The sequence below is a fragment of the Nothoprocta perdicaria genome, unplaced genomic scaffold, assembly GCF_003342845.1.
Source record: "Nothoprocta perdicaria isolate Ctin4 unplaced genomic scaffold, notPer1 scaffold_111, whole genome shotgun sequence".
Taxonomy (NCBI): Eukaryota; Metazoa; Chordata; class Aves; order Tinamiformes; family Tinamidae; genus Nothoprocta; species Nothoprocta perdicaria.
Genome location: NW_020454217.1, coordinates 1520509 through 1534449, shown reverse-complemented (window position 1 = coordinate 1534449; position 13941 = coordinate 1520509). Strand labels below are relative to the sequence as shown.

At 38.9% G+C, this 13941-nt stretch overlaps 2 protein-coding genes across 2 annotated transcripts; one reads left to right on the top strand and one right to left on the bottom strand.

Annotated features, from left to right (window-relative positions):
- The first annotated feature begins 382 nt into the window (after positions 1 to 382).
- On the top strand, positions 383 to 4799 carry FFAR4 (free fatty acid receptor 4). The gene is made up of 3 exons (XM_026051273.1): positions 383 to 904; positions 1395 to 1523; positions 4361 to 4799. Exons 1-3 carry the CDS (start codon positions 383 to 385, stop codon positions 4766 to 4768), a joined length of 1059 nt encoding a protein of 352 aa, XP_025907058.1. The 3' UTR covers positions 4769 to 4799.
- Positions 4800 to 5418: 619 nt separating this feature from the next.
- RBP4 (retinol binding protein 4) lies at positions 5419 to 13028 on the bottom strand. Its single transcript, XM_026050942.1, has 6 exons — positions 12961 to 13028; positions 12665 to 12800; positions 11880 to 12016; positions 11632 to 11738; positions 9881 to 10093; positions 5419 to 5730 (listed from the first exon to the last, which is right to left on the bottom strand). Exons 2-6 carry the CDS (start codon positions 12791 to 12793, stop codon positions 5717 to 5719), a joined length of 600 nt encoding a protein of 199 aa, XP_025906727.1. The 5' UTR covers positions 12794 to 12800; positions 12961 to 13028; the 3' UTR covers positions 5419 to 5716.
- Between the last annotated feature and the right edge of the window lie 913 nt (positions 13029 to 13941).

Below are 13941 nucleotides of genomic sequence, written 5' to 3'. Positions count from 1 at the left end.
TGGGCCCAGCCAGGATGAGACACAAGCAATGGGGCATCCTAAGAGAAGCAGCCAAGCCCAGGGCTGCCCGGAAGCCCCTCTGCACCTCCCTGGTGGGGATGAGTGTCAGCCTCACCTTTGTGTGAGCTGCACTGTATTTACCCTCCTACTTCCTTGTTTCACCGCAACGCCGGGGCCATAAACCGCCTGGCTGGCACAGCTGAGCCCCAGCAGGGCGTGCAGGCGGCGGCAGCGCCGAGGGGATGGTGGCCGGTCCCCCAACCAGAGCTGAGAGGGTGCCCCGATCACCGCCACCCTGGCGAACAGGAGTGTGGCCCCAGGCCTAGTGCTGTCCCTGCCACTGCCGCCCACCGCAGCTCCCACACGTCCACCGGCTTCCTCCATGCCCGATGCTGGGGTCAACAGGACTTACTTCCCCTTCTTCTCGGACGTGGAGGGCCACCACAGCACCGGGCTGCGTGCTGTCGAGTCGGCCGTGCTGGCCTGCATCTTCCTGACGGCTCTGGCAGGCAACGTGTGGGGCATCTGCCTGCTGGCGCGGCGGCGGCACCGGCTCTGCGCCGCCAACTGCCTGGTGCTCAACCTCTTCTGTGCCGACCTGCTCTTCATCAGCGCCATGCCCATCATCAGCGTGGTACGCTGGACCGGTGGCTGGGTGCTGGGCCCCGCTGTCTGCCACCTGCTCTTCTACATGGTCAGCCTGAGTGGCACCGTCGTTATCCTCTCGCTGGGCGCCGTCAGCCTGGAGCGCGTGGTCAGCATCGCACGGCTGCAGCACCGCACCGTGTGCCGCCGCCGGGCCCTCGCCGCCACTCTCCTCCTCATCTGGGGCTTCTCCGCCCTCGCCACCCTCCCGCTCTGCCTCTTCTTCACCGTGGTGCCGCTGGCCACCGACGACAGCAAGGTAAGGTGAGCTTGGACAGGCAGTGGGGAGCCGGGATGCCCTGCACAACCTAAAATGTAAAATAAACACAACAAGGGGTTCGGCTTGCACTCAGGAGGCCAAAAAAACCCTTGTCCCCACACTTCCCCACCTAGCATTTTTCCTTTACAGTGTTTTGAAGTACGAGCAAAAATCCATTCAAGGTGATATCATTGTATCATTTACATCATTTAGTCTCAAGCCTGCATTTCTGTTTTAAAGCCATTATTAGCACTCAACTTAAAACTTTTGGCAATAATTAGATTGTGGACAACATTTACAAGTATTATTCTTATTATTTTTAATATTAACTAACACATTAGTTGACTGATCTGTTCAAGTAGAAACTTACTGTTGATTCTGTCCAGTTTGCAGCCTCTTTCTCCACAGGTAATACAGTTAAGGACAGGACAATTTTCCAGTAAAAAACAAAGGTACAATGTTAATTTTCTTCTTTATCCTTTGCAAACAGAATGTCCAGATTTGCACTTTGCTTTGGCCCAGCATTGAAGGAGAAATAGTTTGGGATGTGGCCTTCGCCATTGTTGTCTTTTTAATACCAGGATTAATCGTTGTCATCAGTTACTCAAAAATTCTACAGGTATTTTTTTCCTTTAAATTTTGTTGTAGAACTAACAGAAGTAACCAGCATTCTCTAGACATCAACATGTTATTATCAAATACAATTACCCCAAGAGTATTGACTATTTGCTCAAGTAGAAAAGTACCTGATATGAAATGAGGCACTTCAAACCTGTATTTACCAGTCTACACATTTCAGTCAAGAGTATATGCTTGAATGGCACTTTACAAAGCCCAAGAGAGAGGTTGTCTTTATTCATATACAGAATTAAATAGTCTTCTCTGTTTGTTTGTTGGTCAATCTCCTAAATACTTAAGAGACTCAAGCATTTGAAATGCTAGATTTTGCACTCCCTGACCCTCTACCTCAAAGAGTTAGCCATTAAAGGCAGACAGGACTGGAAACAACAATCCTTCTCCTTCTAAATCTACAGTTTTTCTCCTTTCCGCATGCCTTTTAATATGCAGATCTCCATAGTGTATTCATTAGAATGTGCTTATTTTTGCACCACTTTCAAAGCAACTTTGCAAAAGCCGTATGTCAAAACTTTCTTTCTTTCTGAGTAGGTATTGTTTAACTGCTTAAACATAGGCCTAGATATCAGACACTGTAGTTTTATTCTACATTCTGGCAAGCATGGTATTAGATACCTAAATGTATTATTATGAGACAGTGAGAAAAAAAGCTAGAAGTCTTCAAACTAAGAGCTGCAAAACTTGTTTTATGGCACCTGTACTAAAAGGGTGGTGCTGTACAAGGTAATTTCTTATACTATGAATAAGGAAAATTATGGGTTTTGGAAGGGATCTTGAAATACACAGATTATTAAGCAGGGAATTAACTGATGAAATGCCGAGCAGCAAGGGGCTCTGGGCTTACAAACCAGAACTCCACCTAGATGTGTCCATCAACTAGAATTTAGGCTTCACATGTACTTGCCTATGGATAAGTCTCAAACTCAGTCAAAATAATCAGTTCTCCACCCTCTTAAATCTCATCACAATCTTCAGATAAATGCATTAGCTAAACTTCATCTAGTGAAGTAAAGCAACTGCCCTTTCCAACCTGGATTCAGGCAAATTGTATAGACAAAGAACATACAGTAATTAATGAAGAATCTTGGCTCCTTAAAAGAACTGCAAAAAAGCAGTAACCAAGGAATGTCACAGCACTTGGTCAGAGACCAAGACAAGAATGATGTTTCGCTTGTCCTTACAGACTTCAGTTAACAACAGATAGATTTAGAAGGCAACAGGGAGCTAGAAGACGATAAGACAACATTTTGAAGACTGGATTGCAAAATAACTCCTTATTGTTGTGTTCACATTTCTTTTACAATCTGACAGTAAAGATGCTAAAATGTGTTAGCATTTCTTTATAACCAAAAAGGAGCAAGGCCCATAGTTAGATCCCATCTATTGTAAATTGAATTTCCTCTCTCATACAGCTCTCCATGAAGCAATCAGAATTCAGCTGGAAAGTATCTTAAACCTGAGTCATCCCTCAAACCAGATTCCTCCTAACTTTGTGAAAACACTCCATAGTGCCAGTGTATATAGAGTAAAATGCCAAGTATTACTGAAAACAGTTCAAAGCATTAGATGTATTCAAATAACAGAGCAACTAGGATGATGATTCACCACAGATATAAAACCTCAAATTTGATAACATACTCTACAAATGTGCTGAATTTAATCTATTATTTGTACATAACACTGCCCAGAGCACTGGCAAAAATGACAGATCAGAAGCATAATCTGTAATTAGCTTTTTTTTTGTTGTTTTGTTTGTTTGTTTTCAACCTTTTCCCCTCTCAAGCAATGCACAACCTATAGAGATTTAGGAAAAGGCTAAAAACAGTAAAAACATTCAAGTTACATACCTGCCTACACCTGACTTATAAGCTTCAAGTCCTGAGTGTGATCCAGGTGCCTGCTGTAGGCATCAAGATGCCTTACTTTTAGGCAGGTCAGAAAGGAATCCAAAATATATTACTACTACCCCATTTCAGGTGAATATTTTATAAAGATACAACTGCATCTTATCTACTACAATACTGGTATTTCTTGAATTCTTAGTTCTACACTGTGCAGATCCAGCTGGAAAGATGGAGGGTATTTTTATGAATTGGTACAAATTCTGCTGGTGAAGATATTTTAGGTAAGGTAGATTTATTCTGAACACTGGAAGCTAAGGGTTGGTTTTCCCACTTTCTAAACAAACATGAGGCCTAGGCTGTTTTATTACATTAGATCATACATTTACTAAACATGTAGACACTTTTCATAGCAAAGAAAAGGATCTTTAAGCTTAATTTCAGGTTCATAGAAAACAATTCTGATTACTGAAAAAGAGTTTACACTGCAATTTAAATAAAATCTCTCTTATTTAAAAATGTACCTTGATTTTTGTTATTGCAATGAATTCATGTTCCTTTTTTACCTGATAATGTCAGCATAGCTATAAGACAGAAAACTGGCTTCTGTTCCTTCTTGTGCATTGACAGGGTTGTTAACTATTTTCCATTTTACATGTGTAAAAAAAATCAATGAGTTTATTTAGATAGAATAAATGAAGTCACAATCTGAAGTTAATGGAATTTCATGAGTAGTTAAGGGCCTGTTTGGAACAGAAAAGTATTTATTGCTGGAAAAGTATGAAGAGAATAAACAGATTGACTAATATTGAGTAGACTAGCAGATTTAGAATGTTTGAAATCAAACCATGAACAAAAAACCAAAAAATCCTTTTCTATACTTACTTTTCAAATTAGAAACATCATGTTCTGCACCTGTAAAATGTGTTGAGAATTCTCCCATGTTTCAATATAGGTTACTTTATTCTATTTTTTGCAGATTACAAAAGCATCAAGAAGGAGTTTAAATGCTGGCTTAGCCTACTCAGAAAATCATCGCATTCGTGTTTCCCAACAAGATTACAAACTATTTCGAGCCCTGTTTGTATTGATGATCTCCTTCTTCATCATGTGGAGCCCAATTATAATCACTATTTTTTTAATTTTAGTCCAGAACTTCAAACAAGATTTGCATATTTTGCCATCAGTGTTTTTCTGGATCATGGTATTCACTTTTGCCAACTCTGCTGTCAATCCAATTTTGTATAATGTTACCCATTTTAGACGCAAATGTCAGGAAATACTTCTCTGCTGTATAAGGAGCCCTATAAGAAATGGAGCTGGCACAGAAACCACTGTAAGAAGAAATAACTGTGAACAACCTAATTTATCTTTCATTTACAGATAATTAAAGTCTGAGCCATGCCACTCTTCAGATGTTAATCTTTACACTATTCCAGTCAGAACAGGTCACTGTTTTATAGTATTATATACTACAGAAGGCTCACAGGAAAACAAAATATAAACAGCTGTATTTCCAATTCCTGCAAGTAAAATTCTTGCCTCCTCGGAAATATGCATGCTCTTGTATCTTGCCAAAAAAAGGATATCTACATACTAAGTCAAGTAACTAACTGCCTGAATATAGTTTTGGACAAACCAACTCATTTCAGGTAGAAGACAATAATGAGATGATAAACATGCGTTATTACCAAGTGCATGATTGTTTCTGGTTGCATATCACGTTTAAAAAGTGACAACTTTGCTAAATATCAGAAAATAAAAAATGTTTACTCATGACAAGTGTATAATAGGTTCTTCAAAAAAGATGCATATTTTTATGTCTCTGATAGTCATATCATAAAAAAAATAGATGATATATAGGGCAGTGAAATTCCTTCCTCTTTTCCAAAATGGTCTGGAAAGGATTTTCAGTATTTTCTAGGGGAAAAAAAAGAAATGATATTTGGAAGGAAATTAAAAGTTATGGAAAACATGCGTTTTTTTAAAAAAATTAAATTAGTCATAAGTTGAAACAGATAAAAAAGAAATATTATGTTCTAATTTATTGCCATATGTCACCAATTTTACATAGTGCATTAAGATAATGGTTTACTAATAAAACCAACATCTACATATGTACAGATGTGCATAGAAACAACCTGCATCCCCTATAATCCGAGTTTATTAAAACATTTCATTGGTTTATTGACAAGGTGAGCCACGTAGCTCAGATAAATATATTCAAGATCTAAATAAAGCCATTTAAAAGCTTTTCAACTGAACACTTAATCAATGTGGTAGCATTACATCCATGCTGCTGTTATGTGATTTCCTTCCATAGTTTTGGATCCCCTTAAGAGCAGAATCCTGAAAAACACAAATATCAAAGTTTTATTTTTTCAGCTACATTGAAAAAATTAAAATATTCAAGCTTTTACTAAACTTAAAGTGTGTTTATATTATGTTTTTATTTTACACATTATAAATATAGGATATATATGTATAATATTGTAAAAATATATTATACATGTTATATTTTTAGATATATACTCTTAAATCTAACAGTCTTATTTTTGTTATCATATGCAAATATTTATCTCTGCAGTATATAATTCCAAAGGATTTTCAATTCAAGACAAAAAAGGGATTCCTCTGTTACATTTGTCTTGATCATTTTAATGCTTTGGTATTGGACAGATCGGTGGTAAACAGTTATTTTATTTAAAGAGCTTTAAAGTATTTGTAATTCATTCTTTTTAATATAAGAATGTGTTTCAACAAGCAAGTGATCTCCTGTCCTCCAAAACTTCCAAGGAGCAATGGCAGATGAGTTGAATATATATACAACACTGTTTAATTCAGAATTTCAGTTTCTACTGAATGCTAACAGATTTTTTTTTAACCTTAGTAAAAGTACAACAGTATCTTACTCTACAAGCAGTATCTTACTCTACACGCAGTCCCACTGTCAATGTAAATATTTAGGGTGACATTGCTGTCACAAGGAACATTATTAGAAAGCTAAATAAAGTGTGATATCACATTCACACTGAGTAACTTTAAGCAGTAGAGCTATAACTGAGAAGCAGTAGCACAGCCTGATCCACGTTTAGGAAGGAGCTGCCATTAGAAATGCGAGATAAACAACAATGAAAACAGAATTTCCTAGGCTTCTTTTACCTCAAAGAGCTAGTATACAAATAACTGCTATTTTAAGTTTTGTATATCTATTATTTATTTTGGGGACTTAATTTCAGTACAATATTTATATAGAAAGCTAGTTATAAATCTTTGGGAAAAACATTTAGGTTTAAGATGTAGACTTGGCTTGCACAATGAGAACAGATCTCAGCCTTCTACAGTGTCTATAAAGTTCAGACAGAATTTGACTAGAATAACAAATGAATGCAAGGAAAAAAGAGACAAATGAAGATGCCCATTTTGATAATAATTCTGCAACTCTTAATAGCAGAATTACAGCATAAAGTAGTTAGATTTTCAATCACCCTCATATGATTTAAATGAAGTTTTCAAGAGTTACTAATACAAACTTTTAAACATACTTTTTTTTCCCCCTCCATTTTAGCTTACAATCATTCTCTCTCCCGAATATATTTGCTCTGCAGGAATTTGGGCTTAAGTGTACTGGAGAATTCAGAATCAATTAACACTATGGTAATTACAGGCCCTGATCATAGTAATGGAAGATGCAAACAGCTGGCTTTAAGTTTGATTACTTTGACATAATCTTCAGTAAAAAAGGAGACAGTCTTAAAAAAATCAAGACAATCTTTTTTTTTTTCATTTACAATCAATACTCAAATAGTCTGTCAGACACTGTGCTCAACACCTGAATATAAATTAGGACAGCAGACAACAAATTTAACACTTAATTCAGGTTGGTAGGTTGGATATTTCTGTAACAGACTGAAGGTAGCATGATCTGCTTTTAAATTAAGGTTGGACAGACAAAGAATATTTGAGACTGAACTTGTAAAAGGTTTCTAAGCTTTTATACTTAAAATACACTACCATTTCCATACTCTGTGAAAAAGACAGCCATTCTATTTTATAGAATTTATGCCATATCTGAAGTTGTATCAAAAATCATAAATAAGTGAATAAAGATAATTTTCCTTAGGTTTGTACTTTCTTGCAAAGATTCTCATTACGTTTATTTCTCATATAGTGTGGAAATAATAGAAACACAGATAACTGCTATGCTGAATCAGAGCAGTACTCATGAGTCCAATACCAATTTAATAGCAGGATAATGCTATCTCTGGGTTTGACAGCAATGCAAGGGATGATCTTAATAATCTCTTAAAGGCACATCATAAGAACTGTAATCTAAGCTTTATCTTTGCTATCATTAGAAAAAAAGCCTAAACATCTCATCATTTTGTTCTCTCATCTTCACAACTTTTTGTTCCTGATGTATTTCATTTAAAGAGCAACTGTAATACTGAAAAACAAGAAAATACTGTAAACTTATGTAATGATATTAATTTTCTATCCTATTTTATGCAATCTGTATGCTTTATGTTCCCTATTTACTTTTTGATGGTTGCTAAAAATTAAGCGGCATTTTTGTTTCACTGCCCACTGCATCATACAGATGTCTTTCCTGAACATACAATTCAGAAGCCATCAGTATGTGAAGGTTAAAGTTTCTCCTTTGCATTTTTATTGCAAAGTACTTACCAAAAGCCAATTTCATCTGCGTTTATGATATCTCTTAATTTTGGATACCTTAAATCCTTTTATGTTGTCTGCAAACTCTCATTCAAAACAAAACTTCTTTCACTGCCACCAGGTACTTTTTCCAGGTCGCTAAGCAGTATGCTCAACACCACCTACCTCGGCAGGTCTCTTGGGCACCATATTGTCAACATACTTTACAACATGGTAGTATATTACTCTGTTTATTGATCAGCTGAACAGACAATAGAGGCACAAGAGCTGACTGGGCTGACTTTCTTTATAATATGTGAGAGTTCCCTCAGTCAATCCCAGTTTATTCCAACAGGTCATTTAGGAAAACCTTTAATCTTGATTTGCAGATTTTAGTGATGAAGAACATACAACAGCTCTCAGTAAACTGTTCCAAAGGTTAATGACCTTTAGAATTAAACAAATGGCTCTATTTCCACTCTGTGTCAGGCATCGTTTCAGCCATTTTATTTTATTTCTATGTTTGCAAAACTTTACTATCCAATTCTCATTGTTTTTGCAGGTAAGCACAGACTTTGCTCAGGTCAGACTTTAACCTCCTTCTAATGAGAAGAGTATCAAGCTCCTTGAAGCTCTCAATAGAAGATACATTGTACAAACATTCAGTCATTTTCTCCTTGCTTTTCTCTTTCTGCATTTGCTGGTCTTTGAAACTTTTAATTTATTCTCAATACCCCTTCTAATTATCAGGATCATTAAACATGGCATAGCAAGCAAACCTCTGCAAAGCAACACAGTCTCATGAAAGTCTGTAAATTCATCTTCAACATCTTTTGTTTATGCTTTCAAAACCACCCTTACTTTTTTGGCCACAGCACTCATGCGTGCCATATGGCCCTTCATGATTATTCTTCATTTTTTTCCTGTTCCCCAGTCTGGATGTTATCTTTATCAATATGCATTTTATGTTGTCTTCCAGATCATTGATTAAACTAGCATAAAATACCATTTGGCCTATTCTAATACACGTTTGAACTTTCTCCCCTCCGCTCCACTGGTACAATTTACTGGATGGAATGGAATTAAAAAAAAAAAAAAAAAACACACCACCCTTTCCCTGTTCCAACCTTCTACACCCTTCTGTGGTGCTGGAAATGTACATTCTTCCTGTATTCTCGTAGCTTCTCAACCCCACACACCCAACGGAAGGAGGTAAAGATAAGTAACAGAGTGAGCCAATTTATGTGTCCCTATGCTGTAAGCTCGGCCTGACTATCTTTCTCAAGATGAGGTCACTCCTCCAGTATAAGAGGTATGTCCCTTTTCCATAACCCTCTGTGAAAAAGGGGGTGTGAGGACATGTGGGAAAAGGACAACCCCACTATTGCAAGGTGGGGCATCACTATCTTTTCCAAGACTTCTGTTTTTCCTTAAAAAAACTCTTGTGAGGAATATTTCAAATGAATCTTTGAAAATATAGGTAACAGTTTATCCCTTTCAAAAATTGGTTTGTTACAAAAAACAAAGAATTCTGATAGATACAATTTCTCTTTACAGTCACTATGAAGTTTATCCTTAGTATGTTTTTTCATACTACGCTGATTTAATCATTTTACAACCTCCTCTAATTGTTTCAACTGATGTAATATGACATAAAAAGCTATACACATTAGCTCTCCTTCAGATAAGGGAAGTAAAAGTAGGAGTGAATTTTCTAAGAACTCCTGTTTCCAAAGACACTATTAGAGACACTAAGTATAAGACTTCGAGCATTTACTATTTAATAAACAAAAGATTCTCATTAAACCCTGAAATAAAAATCTTCAGAAGGAAACACTCTTACCATTATGAACAATAACTCTGTATTTTCTGTCCAAGCAGAGGTCTACCTGCCGTTGTCTGACAATCTTCTGTGCCTCTGGGGGCAATCCCTTGGGGTCTCGGGAGAACACAAAGGAATAGCTATCGGCACAGGTGCCATCTTCATTTAGTTGGCGGCAGGAGTAATGAAGAGCATAAGTATCGTAATCCGTGTCCACTACCCAGTGATCATCATCTGGAAGAAACAATAGCACAGAAGAAACTAGTGACATAAAATTCTAATGAAATCTCTGTTGAAACACTGTAAAAGAGGTGATGCCACAAAGTTTGCTATGAATGTGCAAATTATCTCCTACTCCTGTGCCAAGTATTTAATTCAAATTCTTTTGGATGATGGAGAGTTTGAAAATACCACTTCTCTTCCAGCATGGGCCCAGAGCAAGAGCGGCATCACTAACTAATAAGCCTCTTGTAAATCCGTGCCTGAACATCATTATAAACTGTGGCAATAGCACAAAAATAAAAAAATGTATTAGAGCAGCCATCATGAAGTATACAGATTTTTTTAAAAAATAAAAACAAAAAATTCAAAGTGCTTAAAAAAAAAAAAAGTTAAATAGACAGAAAATCCTGCTCATGCTGGTCATGCTCCAGGTTACTCAAAACCTTCCTGAGTCACCATTTTTCTACTGGGAACACTGTATAAATCACTTTGATGTGGAAGATGATCATCATGCAGTTTCCATGAACTTATGTTAGAATTGTACTTGCAGCAGCTGTATGCTATCTTCTCAACACACAGTTACAATTTCAAAGAATTCTATTCAGCTGGGTAATGTGATAAATGTATGATTATGCAGTCACCCTGTGCTCAGAGAAATGAACTATCTGCACCTAACTCTCCTGGAACAAAAGATCTCTGCACCTGTCTGTTACTGCAGGCAACAACAGTGCATGTTCTCTCCCTCTGCCTCCTGTGGGCGAAGATCAGGCACAAGTTTTGCCAAAGGCTGAGCCTGGGGAGGAGACTTTGGAATATTCCTGCAAAAATGATTCAGCAGCATGCTGCGAGGAGACTGGGCAACAATCCAAAGCCAACGGCTTCCAGAGCATTCCTCCCTCCCCTCCCCCGCAAGGGCATGGAGCTCCAATCACCTCTGAAAGACTCTTTGACCTGCTTCTGCATGAAACTGTCCTTGAGAAAATCCTCAACTATGAATAAACCTGTACTTGGCTCAGTAAACGAAATTATGCTTAGGTGTGCGACAAATTATTAGAAAATATGGATATATGTATACGCACACACATACTTCATCATATCTGTTTCTTTAAAAAACAAATCTCTTTATTTGCACATAAGATTAAGCAAAAGAACAGTTGCAAAATCCTCTCCTCCGCTGCCTGCTGAACACTAAGGGTAACGTTAGGCTTTTCAAAAAAGACAGAAGCATTCAATAACTGCTTCCTAAACTAAAACAAGACTTCAATTATTTCACCCATCTTTCCTTTTTTTCCCCAAACAGTGACCCTAGTTTATACTGTTCAGTAACAAATGAAACACAAAAGTAACCAGAGGCCTGATTTCTATTTGGTTAAAGAAAACCAATCACCTGTCTGTCTCATATTACAGAGTGACTAGCTTCCTTACAGTAAGGCTTTCCTTTATGATTGTTATTATGTTTTTTAAAGGTGGTTAAGAGACTTTTTCTCCCCCAGTATTGGCACACAACATAACAACACTCTCAGGTAGTTATTCCATAGCTAAGTACTCACTTCCTTTCTGCAGGAAAGAAGCAACACCCCAGTATTTCATCTTGAACTTGGCAGGATCCTCTGTGTCAGTGAAGGAGCCGATCATGTCTGCACAGACATCCCAGTTACTGCAGCATGGGATAAAGCAACACATTAAAACCTAACAGCACAGATTTGAAGTGATAGCAGGTAGGGCTAGAGCAAGAGCAAGCAAAGCAGAAGTTTAATGAAATGCAGTAAGAAGAGATGGAAGAGTGGAAAAAACTTACTTAAAGAGTCTGACTCTGCCCTTTGCAGTAGCACTCATCTGTCCATTCTCATCTACTGTAAACTGGGCTACCACATTGTCTTGCAGAAAGAGCCCCTCCGGATCTTTCTTTGCCATGGCATACCAGGTGCCACTATACTGAAAGGAAATTAGGAAGGCTGCAGTTAGATCTAGGAGGTATGGGAAACATATTTGGAAACATTATAAACTAGAGCTGGATGACTGAGGGGAGGACATGCAGATCTTTGACCCCGTACCTCAAAGTTGTATCTAAAAAGCAAATCTAGTTTCAATAGCATAAAACCACCAAATTCTGTCCTAGGGCAGAAAGGGTTTATGAAAGAGTGAACATTTCTTTTAGTTATCTTATTTGTATCCACAGATATCCACTATGCAGAATACAAAACTTGGTGGACAGAAGAAAATAATTAGCAGGATCTTTGTGGATTTAAACGTAAGTACATCTGTTCACTGCAATACTTTCTGAAAAAACACCGGAATGTTATTTTTTCATAGAAATAACTGAGTTGCTATACCCCTTTTTGTTTTACTCCATGCAGTTTGAGACTATTCCACCAAATGAAAGATTCTGTAATATTCCTGGGAGGCATCGGGATCCAGCCCTGCCGAGGTGCAAGCAACACTACACACAGCTGCTGTTTCTCCAAGTTGCCACCTGCGACTGTTGGTGAAAACGTGAACACTGTGGTATTCCCAAATGCCAAATTTTGTAGACTAGGAAGAGGAGCTAGGAAAGACATCACAGATCCAGAAAGAGAGATTTACCCTGTTCTTGTCGAAGTTCTCCTTGACTTTGAAGCTGCTCACTCGACAGTCCCGTTCTGCTGCACTGCCTCCCAGCAAGGCCAGCACCAGTAGCAGCAGCCAGGCCAGGGCTCTCCTTGCAGGGGCCATCTCGTCCCTGCAGTAACAGCAAACAGAGAACAGAGTCAGAAAGGGGCTCTGTCAAGCACACACGGAATAAAGAACCCTAACACGTTCAGGGCATCCCACAGCTCTCCCTGATGCATTCACAGGAAAGAGGCCTGGCCACCCCATGCTACTGCAGCAAGATCACTTACAGACAGTGCCAGGCCCTGCAGCCCCTCAAAAGCCCAAATGTTGGTGGCAGCAGTCGGGCTGCCCAGCCAGGCACTGCTTTATGTAGCCCTGGGGCTTTCGCAATCCCTTGGGATACAAAGCAAGGTTGGAGGGGGAGTAGGGAGGCAGGCTGGCGGCTTCTGCAGGCCAGGGCCCCTGCACAACAGCCCCTTGCATCATCTCTGCAGGTGGTCTTTGACCCTAGCCTGTAGCCCAGTGGGCACTGGAAGCAAATGCCTTTCTCTGCTTTTCTTAACCCTAAGGCAGGGCCCATGTCGGTGGGCACAAAAGAGAGAGAGAGAGAGAGAGAGGAGGTGTTGGTAGGTTTTTTTGGTGGGATGGAGGGGTGGACAAAGAGAAGCAGAAGCACCCTGTGTCTTCCCAGGGCGGGGGGAGTGAAGTACCTTTACCCCTGCTGTCGTTTTTCATACACCAAAGTCCAAAATCCTTCTTGCCCAATATGTTCAAACTAGTCACAAGGTGCAGGCTTGTTTCTTTCACCCCTTCTCAAATTCCTTCCCTCCCTTCACCTGATAATGGTGGCAAACATCATTCTTGAAGGTTTTTGCTAGCATTTCTGAAAGCCTGGTCTTGGCCTCAAAGCCCGTTCCTTCTTGCTTCCCAAAGGATGGCTCAGGCACCCAAAAGCTGCCTTGCCCCACCCCAGGGAACAAGAGCTGGGATCCCTGCAAGAGATGCAAAGGCTCAGCCTGTGAACACCCCATGTATGTGTGCACCATTCCTGCCCATTTGATATGAATCAAAGTTTCCAGATTTTTTTCTTTTTTTGGCAATGTGTTATCAGTTATATAAATGATTATTTTTCCTCCTGTCTGGGCAAGTTTTGCTGCCTCTTGGTCAATATTTGTTCTATAGTTTCAACATCTTTAGGAAGCATTAGAGAAAACCTGTTAATTATTTTCTAGAGTTGTAACCAGAGCAGGAAAGGAATGATCATTACC

Bases quoted from the DNA above. Each gene is read 5' to 3' on its own strand.
- RBP4 (XM_026050942.1), bottom strand. From the start codon at position 12,793: ATGGCCCCTGCAAGGAGAGCCCTGGCCTGGCTGCTGCTACTGGTGCTG. The intron at 11,739-11,879 runs GTAAGTTTTTTC...CCCATGCTGCAG, and splicing joins GGCAGAGTCAGACTCTTTAA to TAACTGGGATGTCTGTGCAG. The intron at 10,094-11,631 runs GTGAGTACTTAG...TGTTTCTTCCAG, and splicing joins TTCTTTCCTGCAGAAAGGAA to ATGATGATCACTGGGTAGTG.
- FFAR4 (XM_026051273.1), top strand. From the start codon at position 383: ATGCCCGATGCTGGGGTCAACAGGACTTACTTCCCCTTCTTCTCGGAC. The intron at 905-1,394 runs GTAAGGTGAGCT...CTTTGCAAACAG, and splicing joins TGGCCACCGACGACAGCAAG to AATGTCCAGATTTGCACTTT. The intron at 1,524-4,360 runs GTATTTTTTTCC...TATTTTTTGCAG, and splicing joins GTTACTCAAAAATTCTACAG to ATTACAAAAGCATCAAGAAG.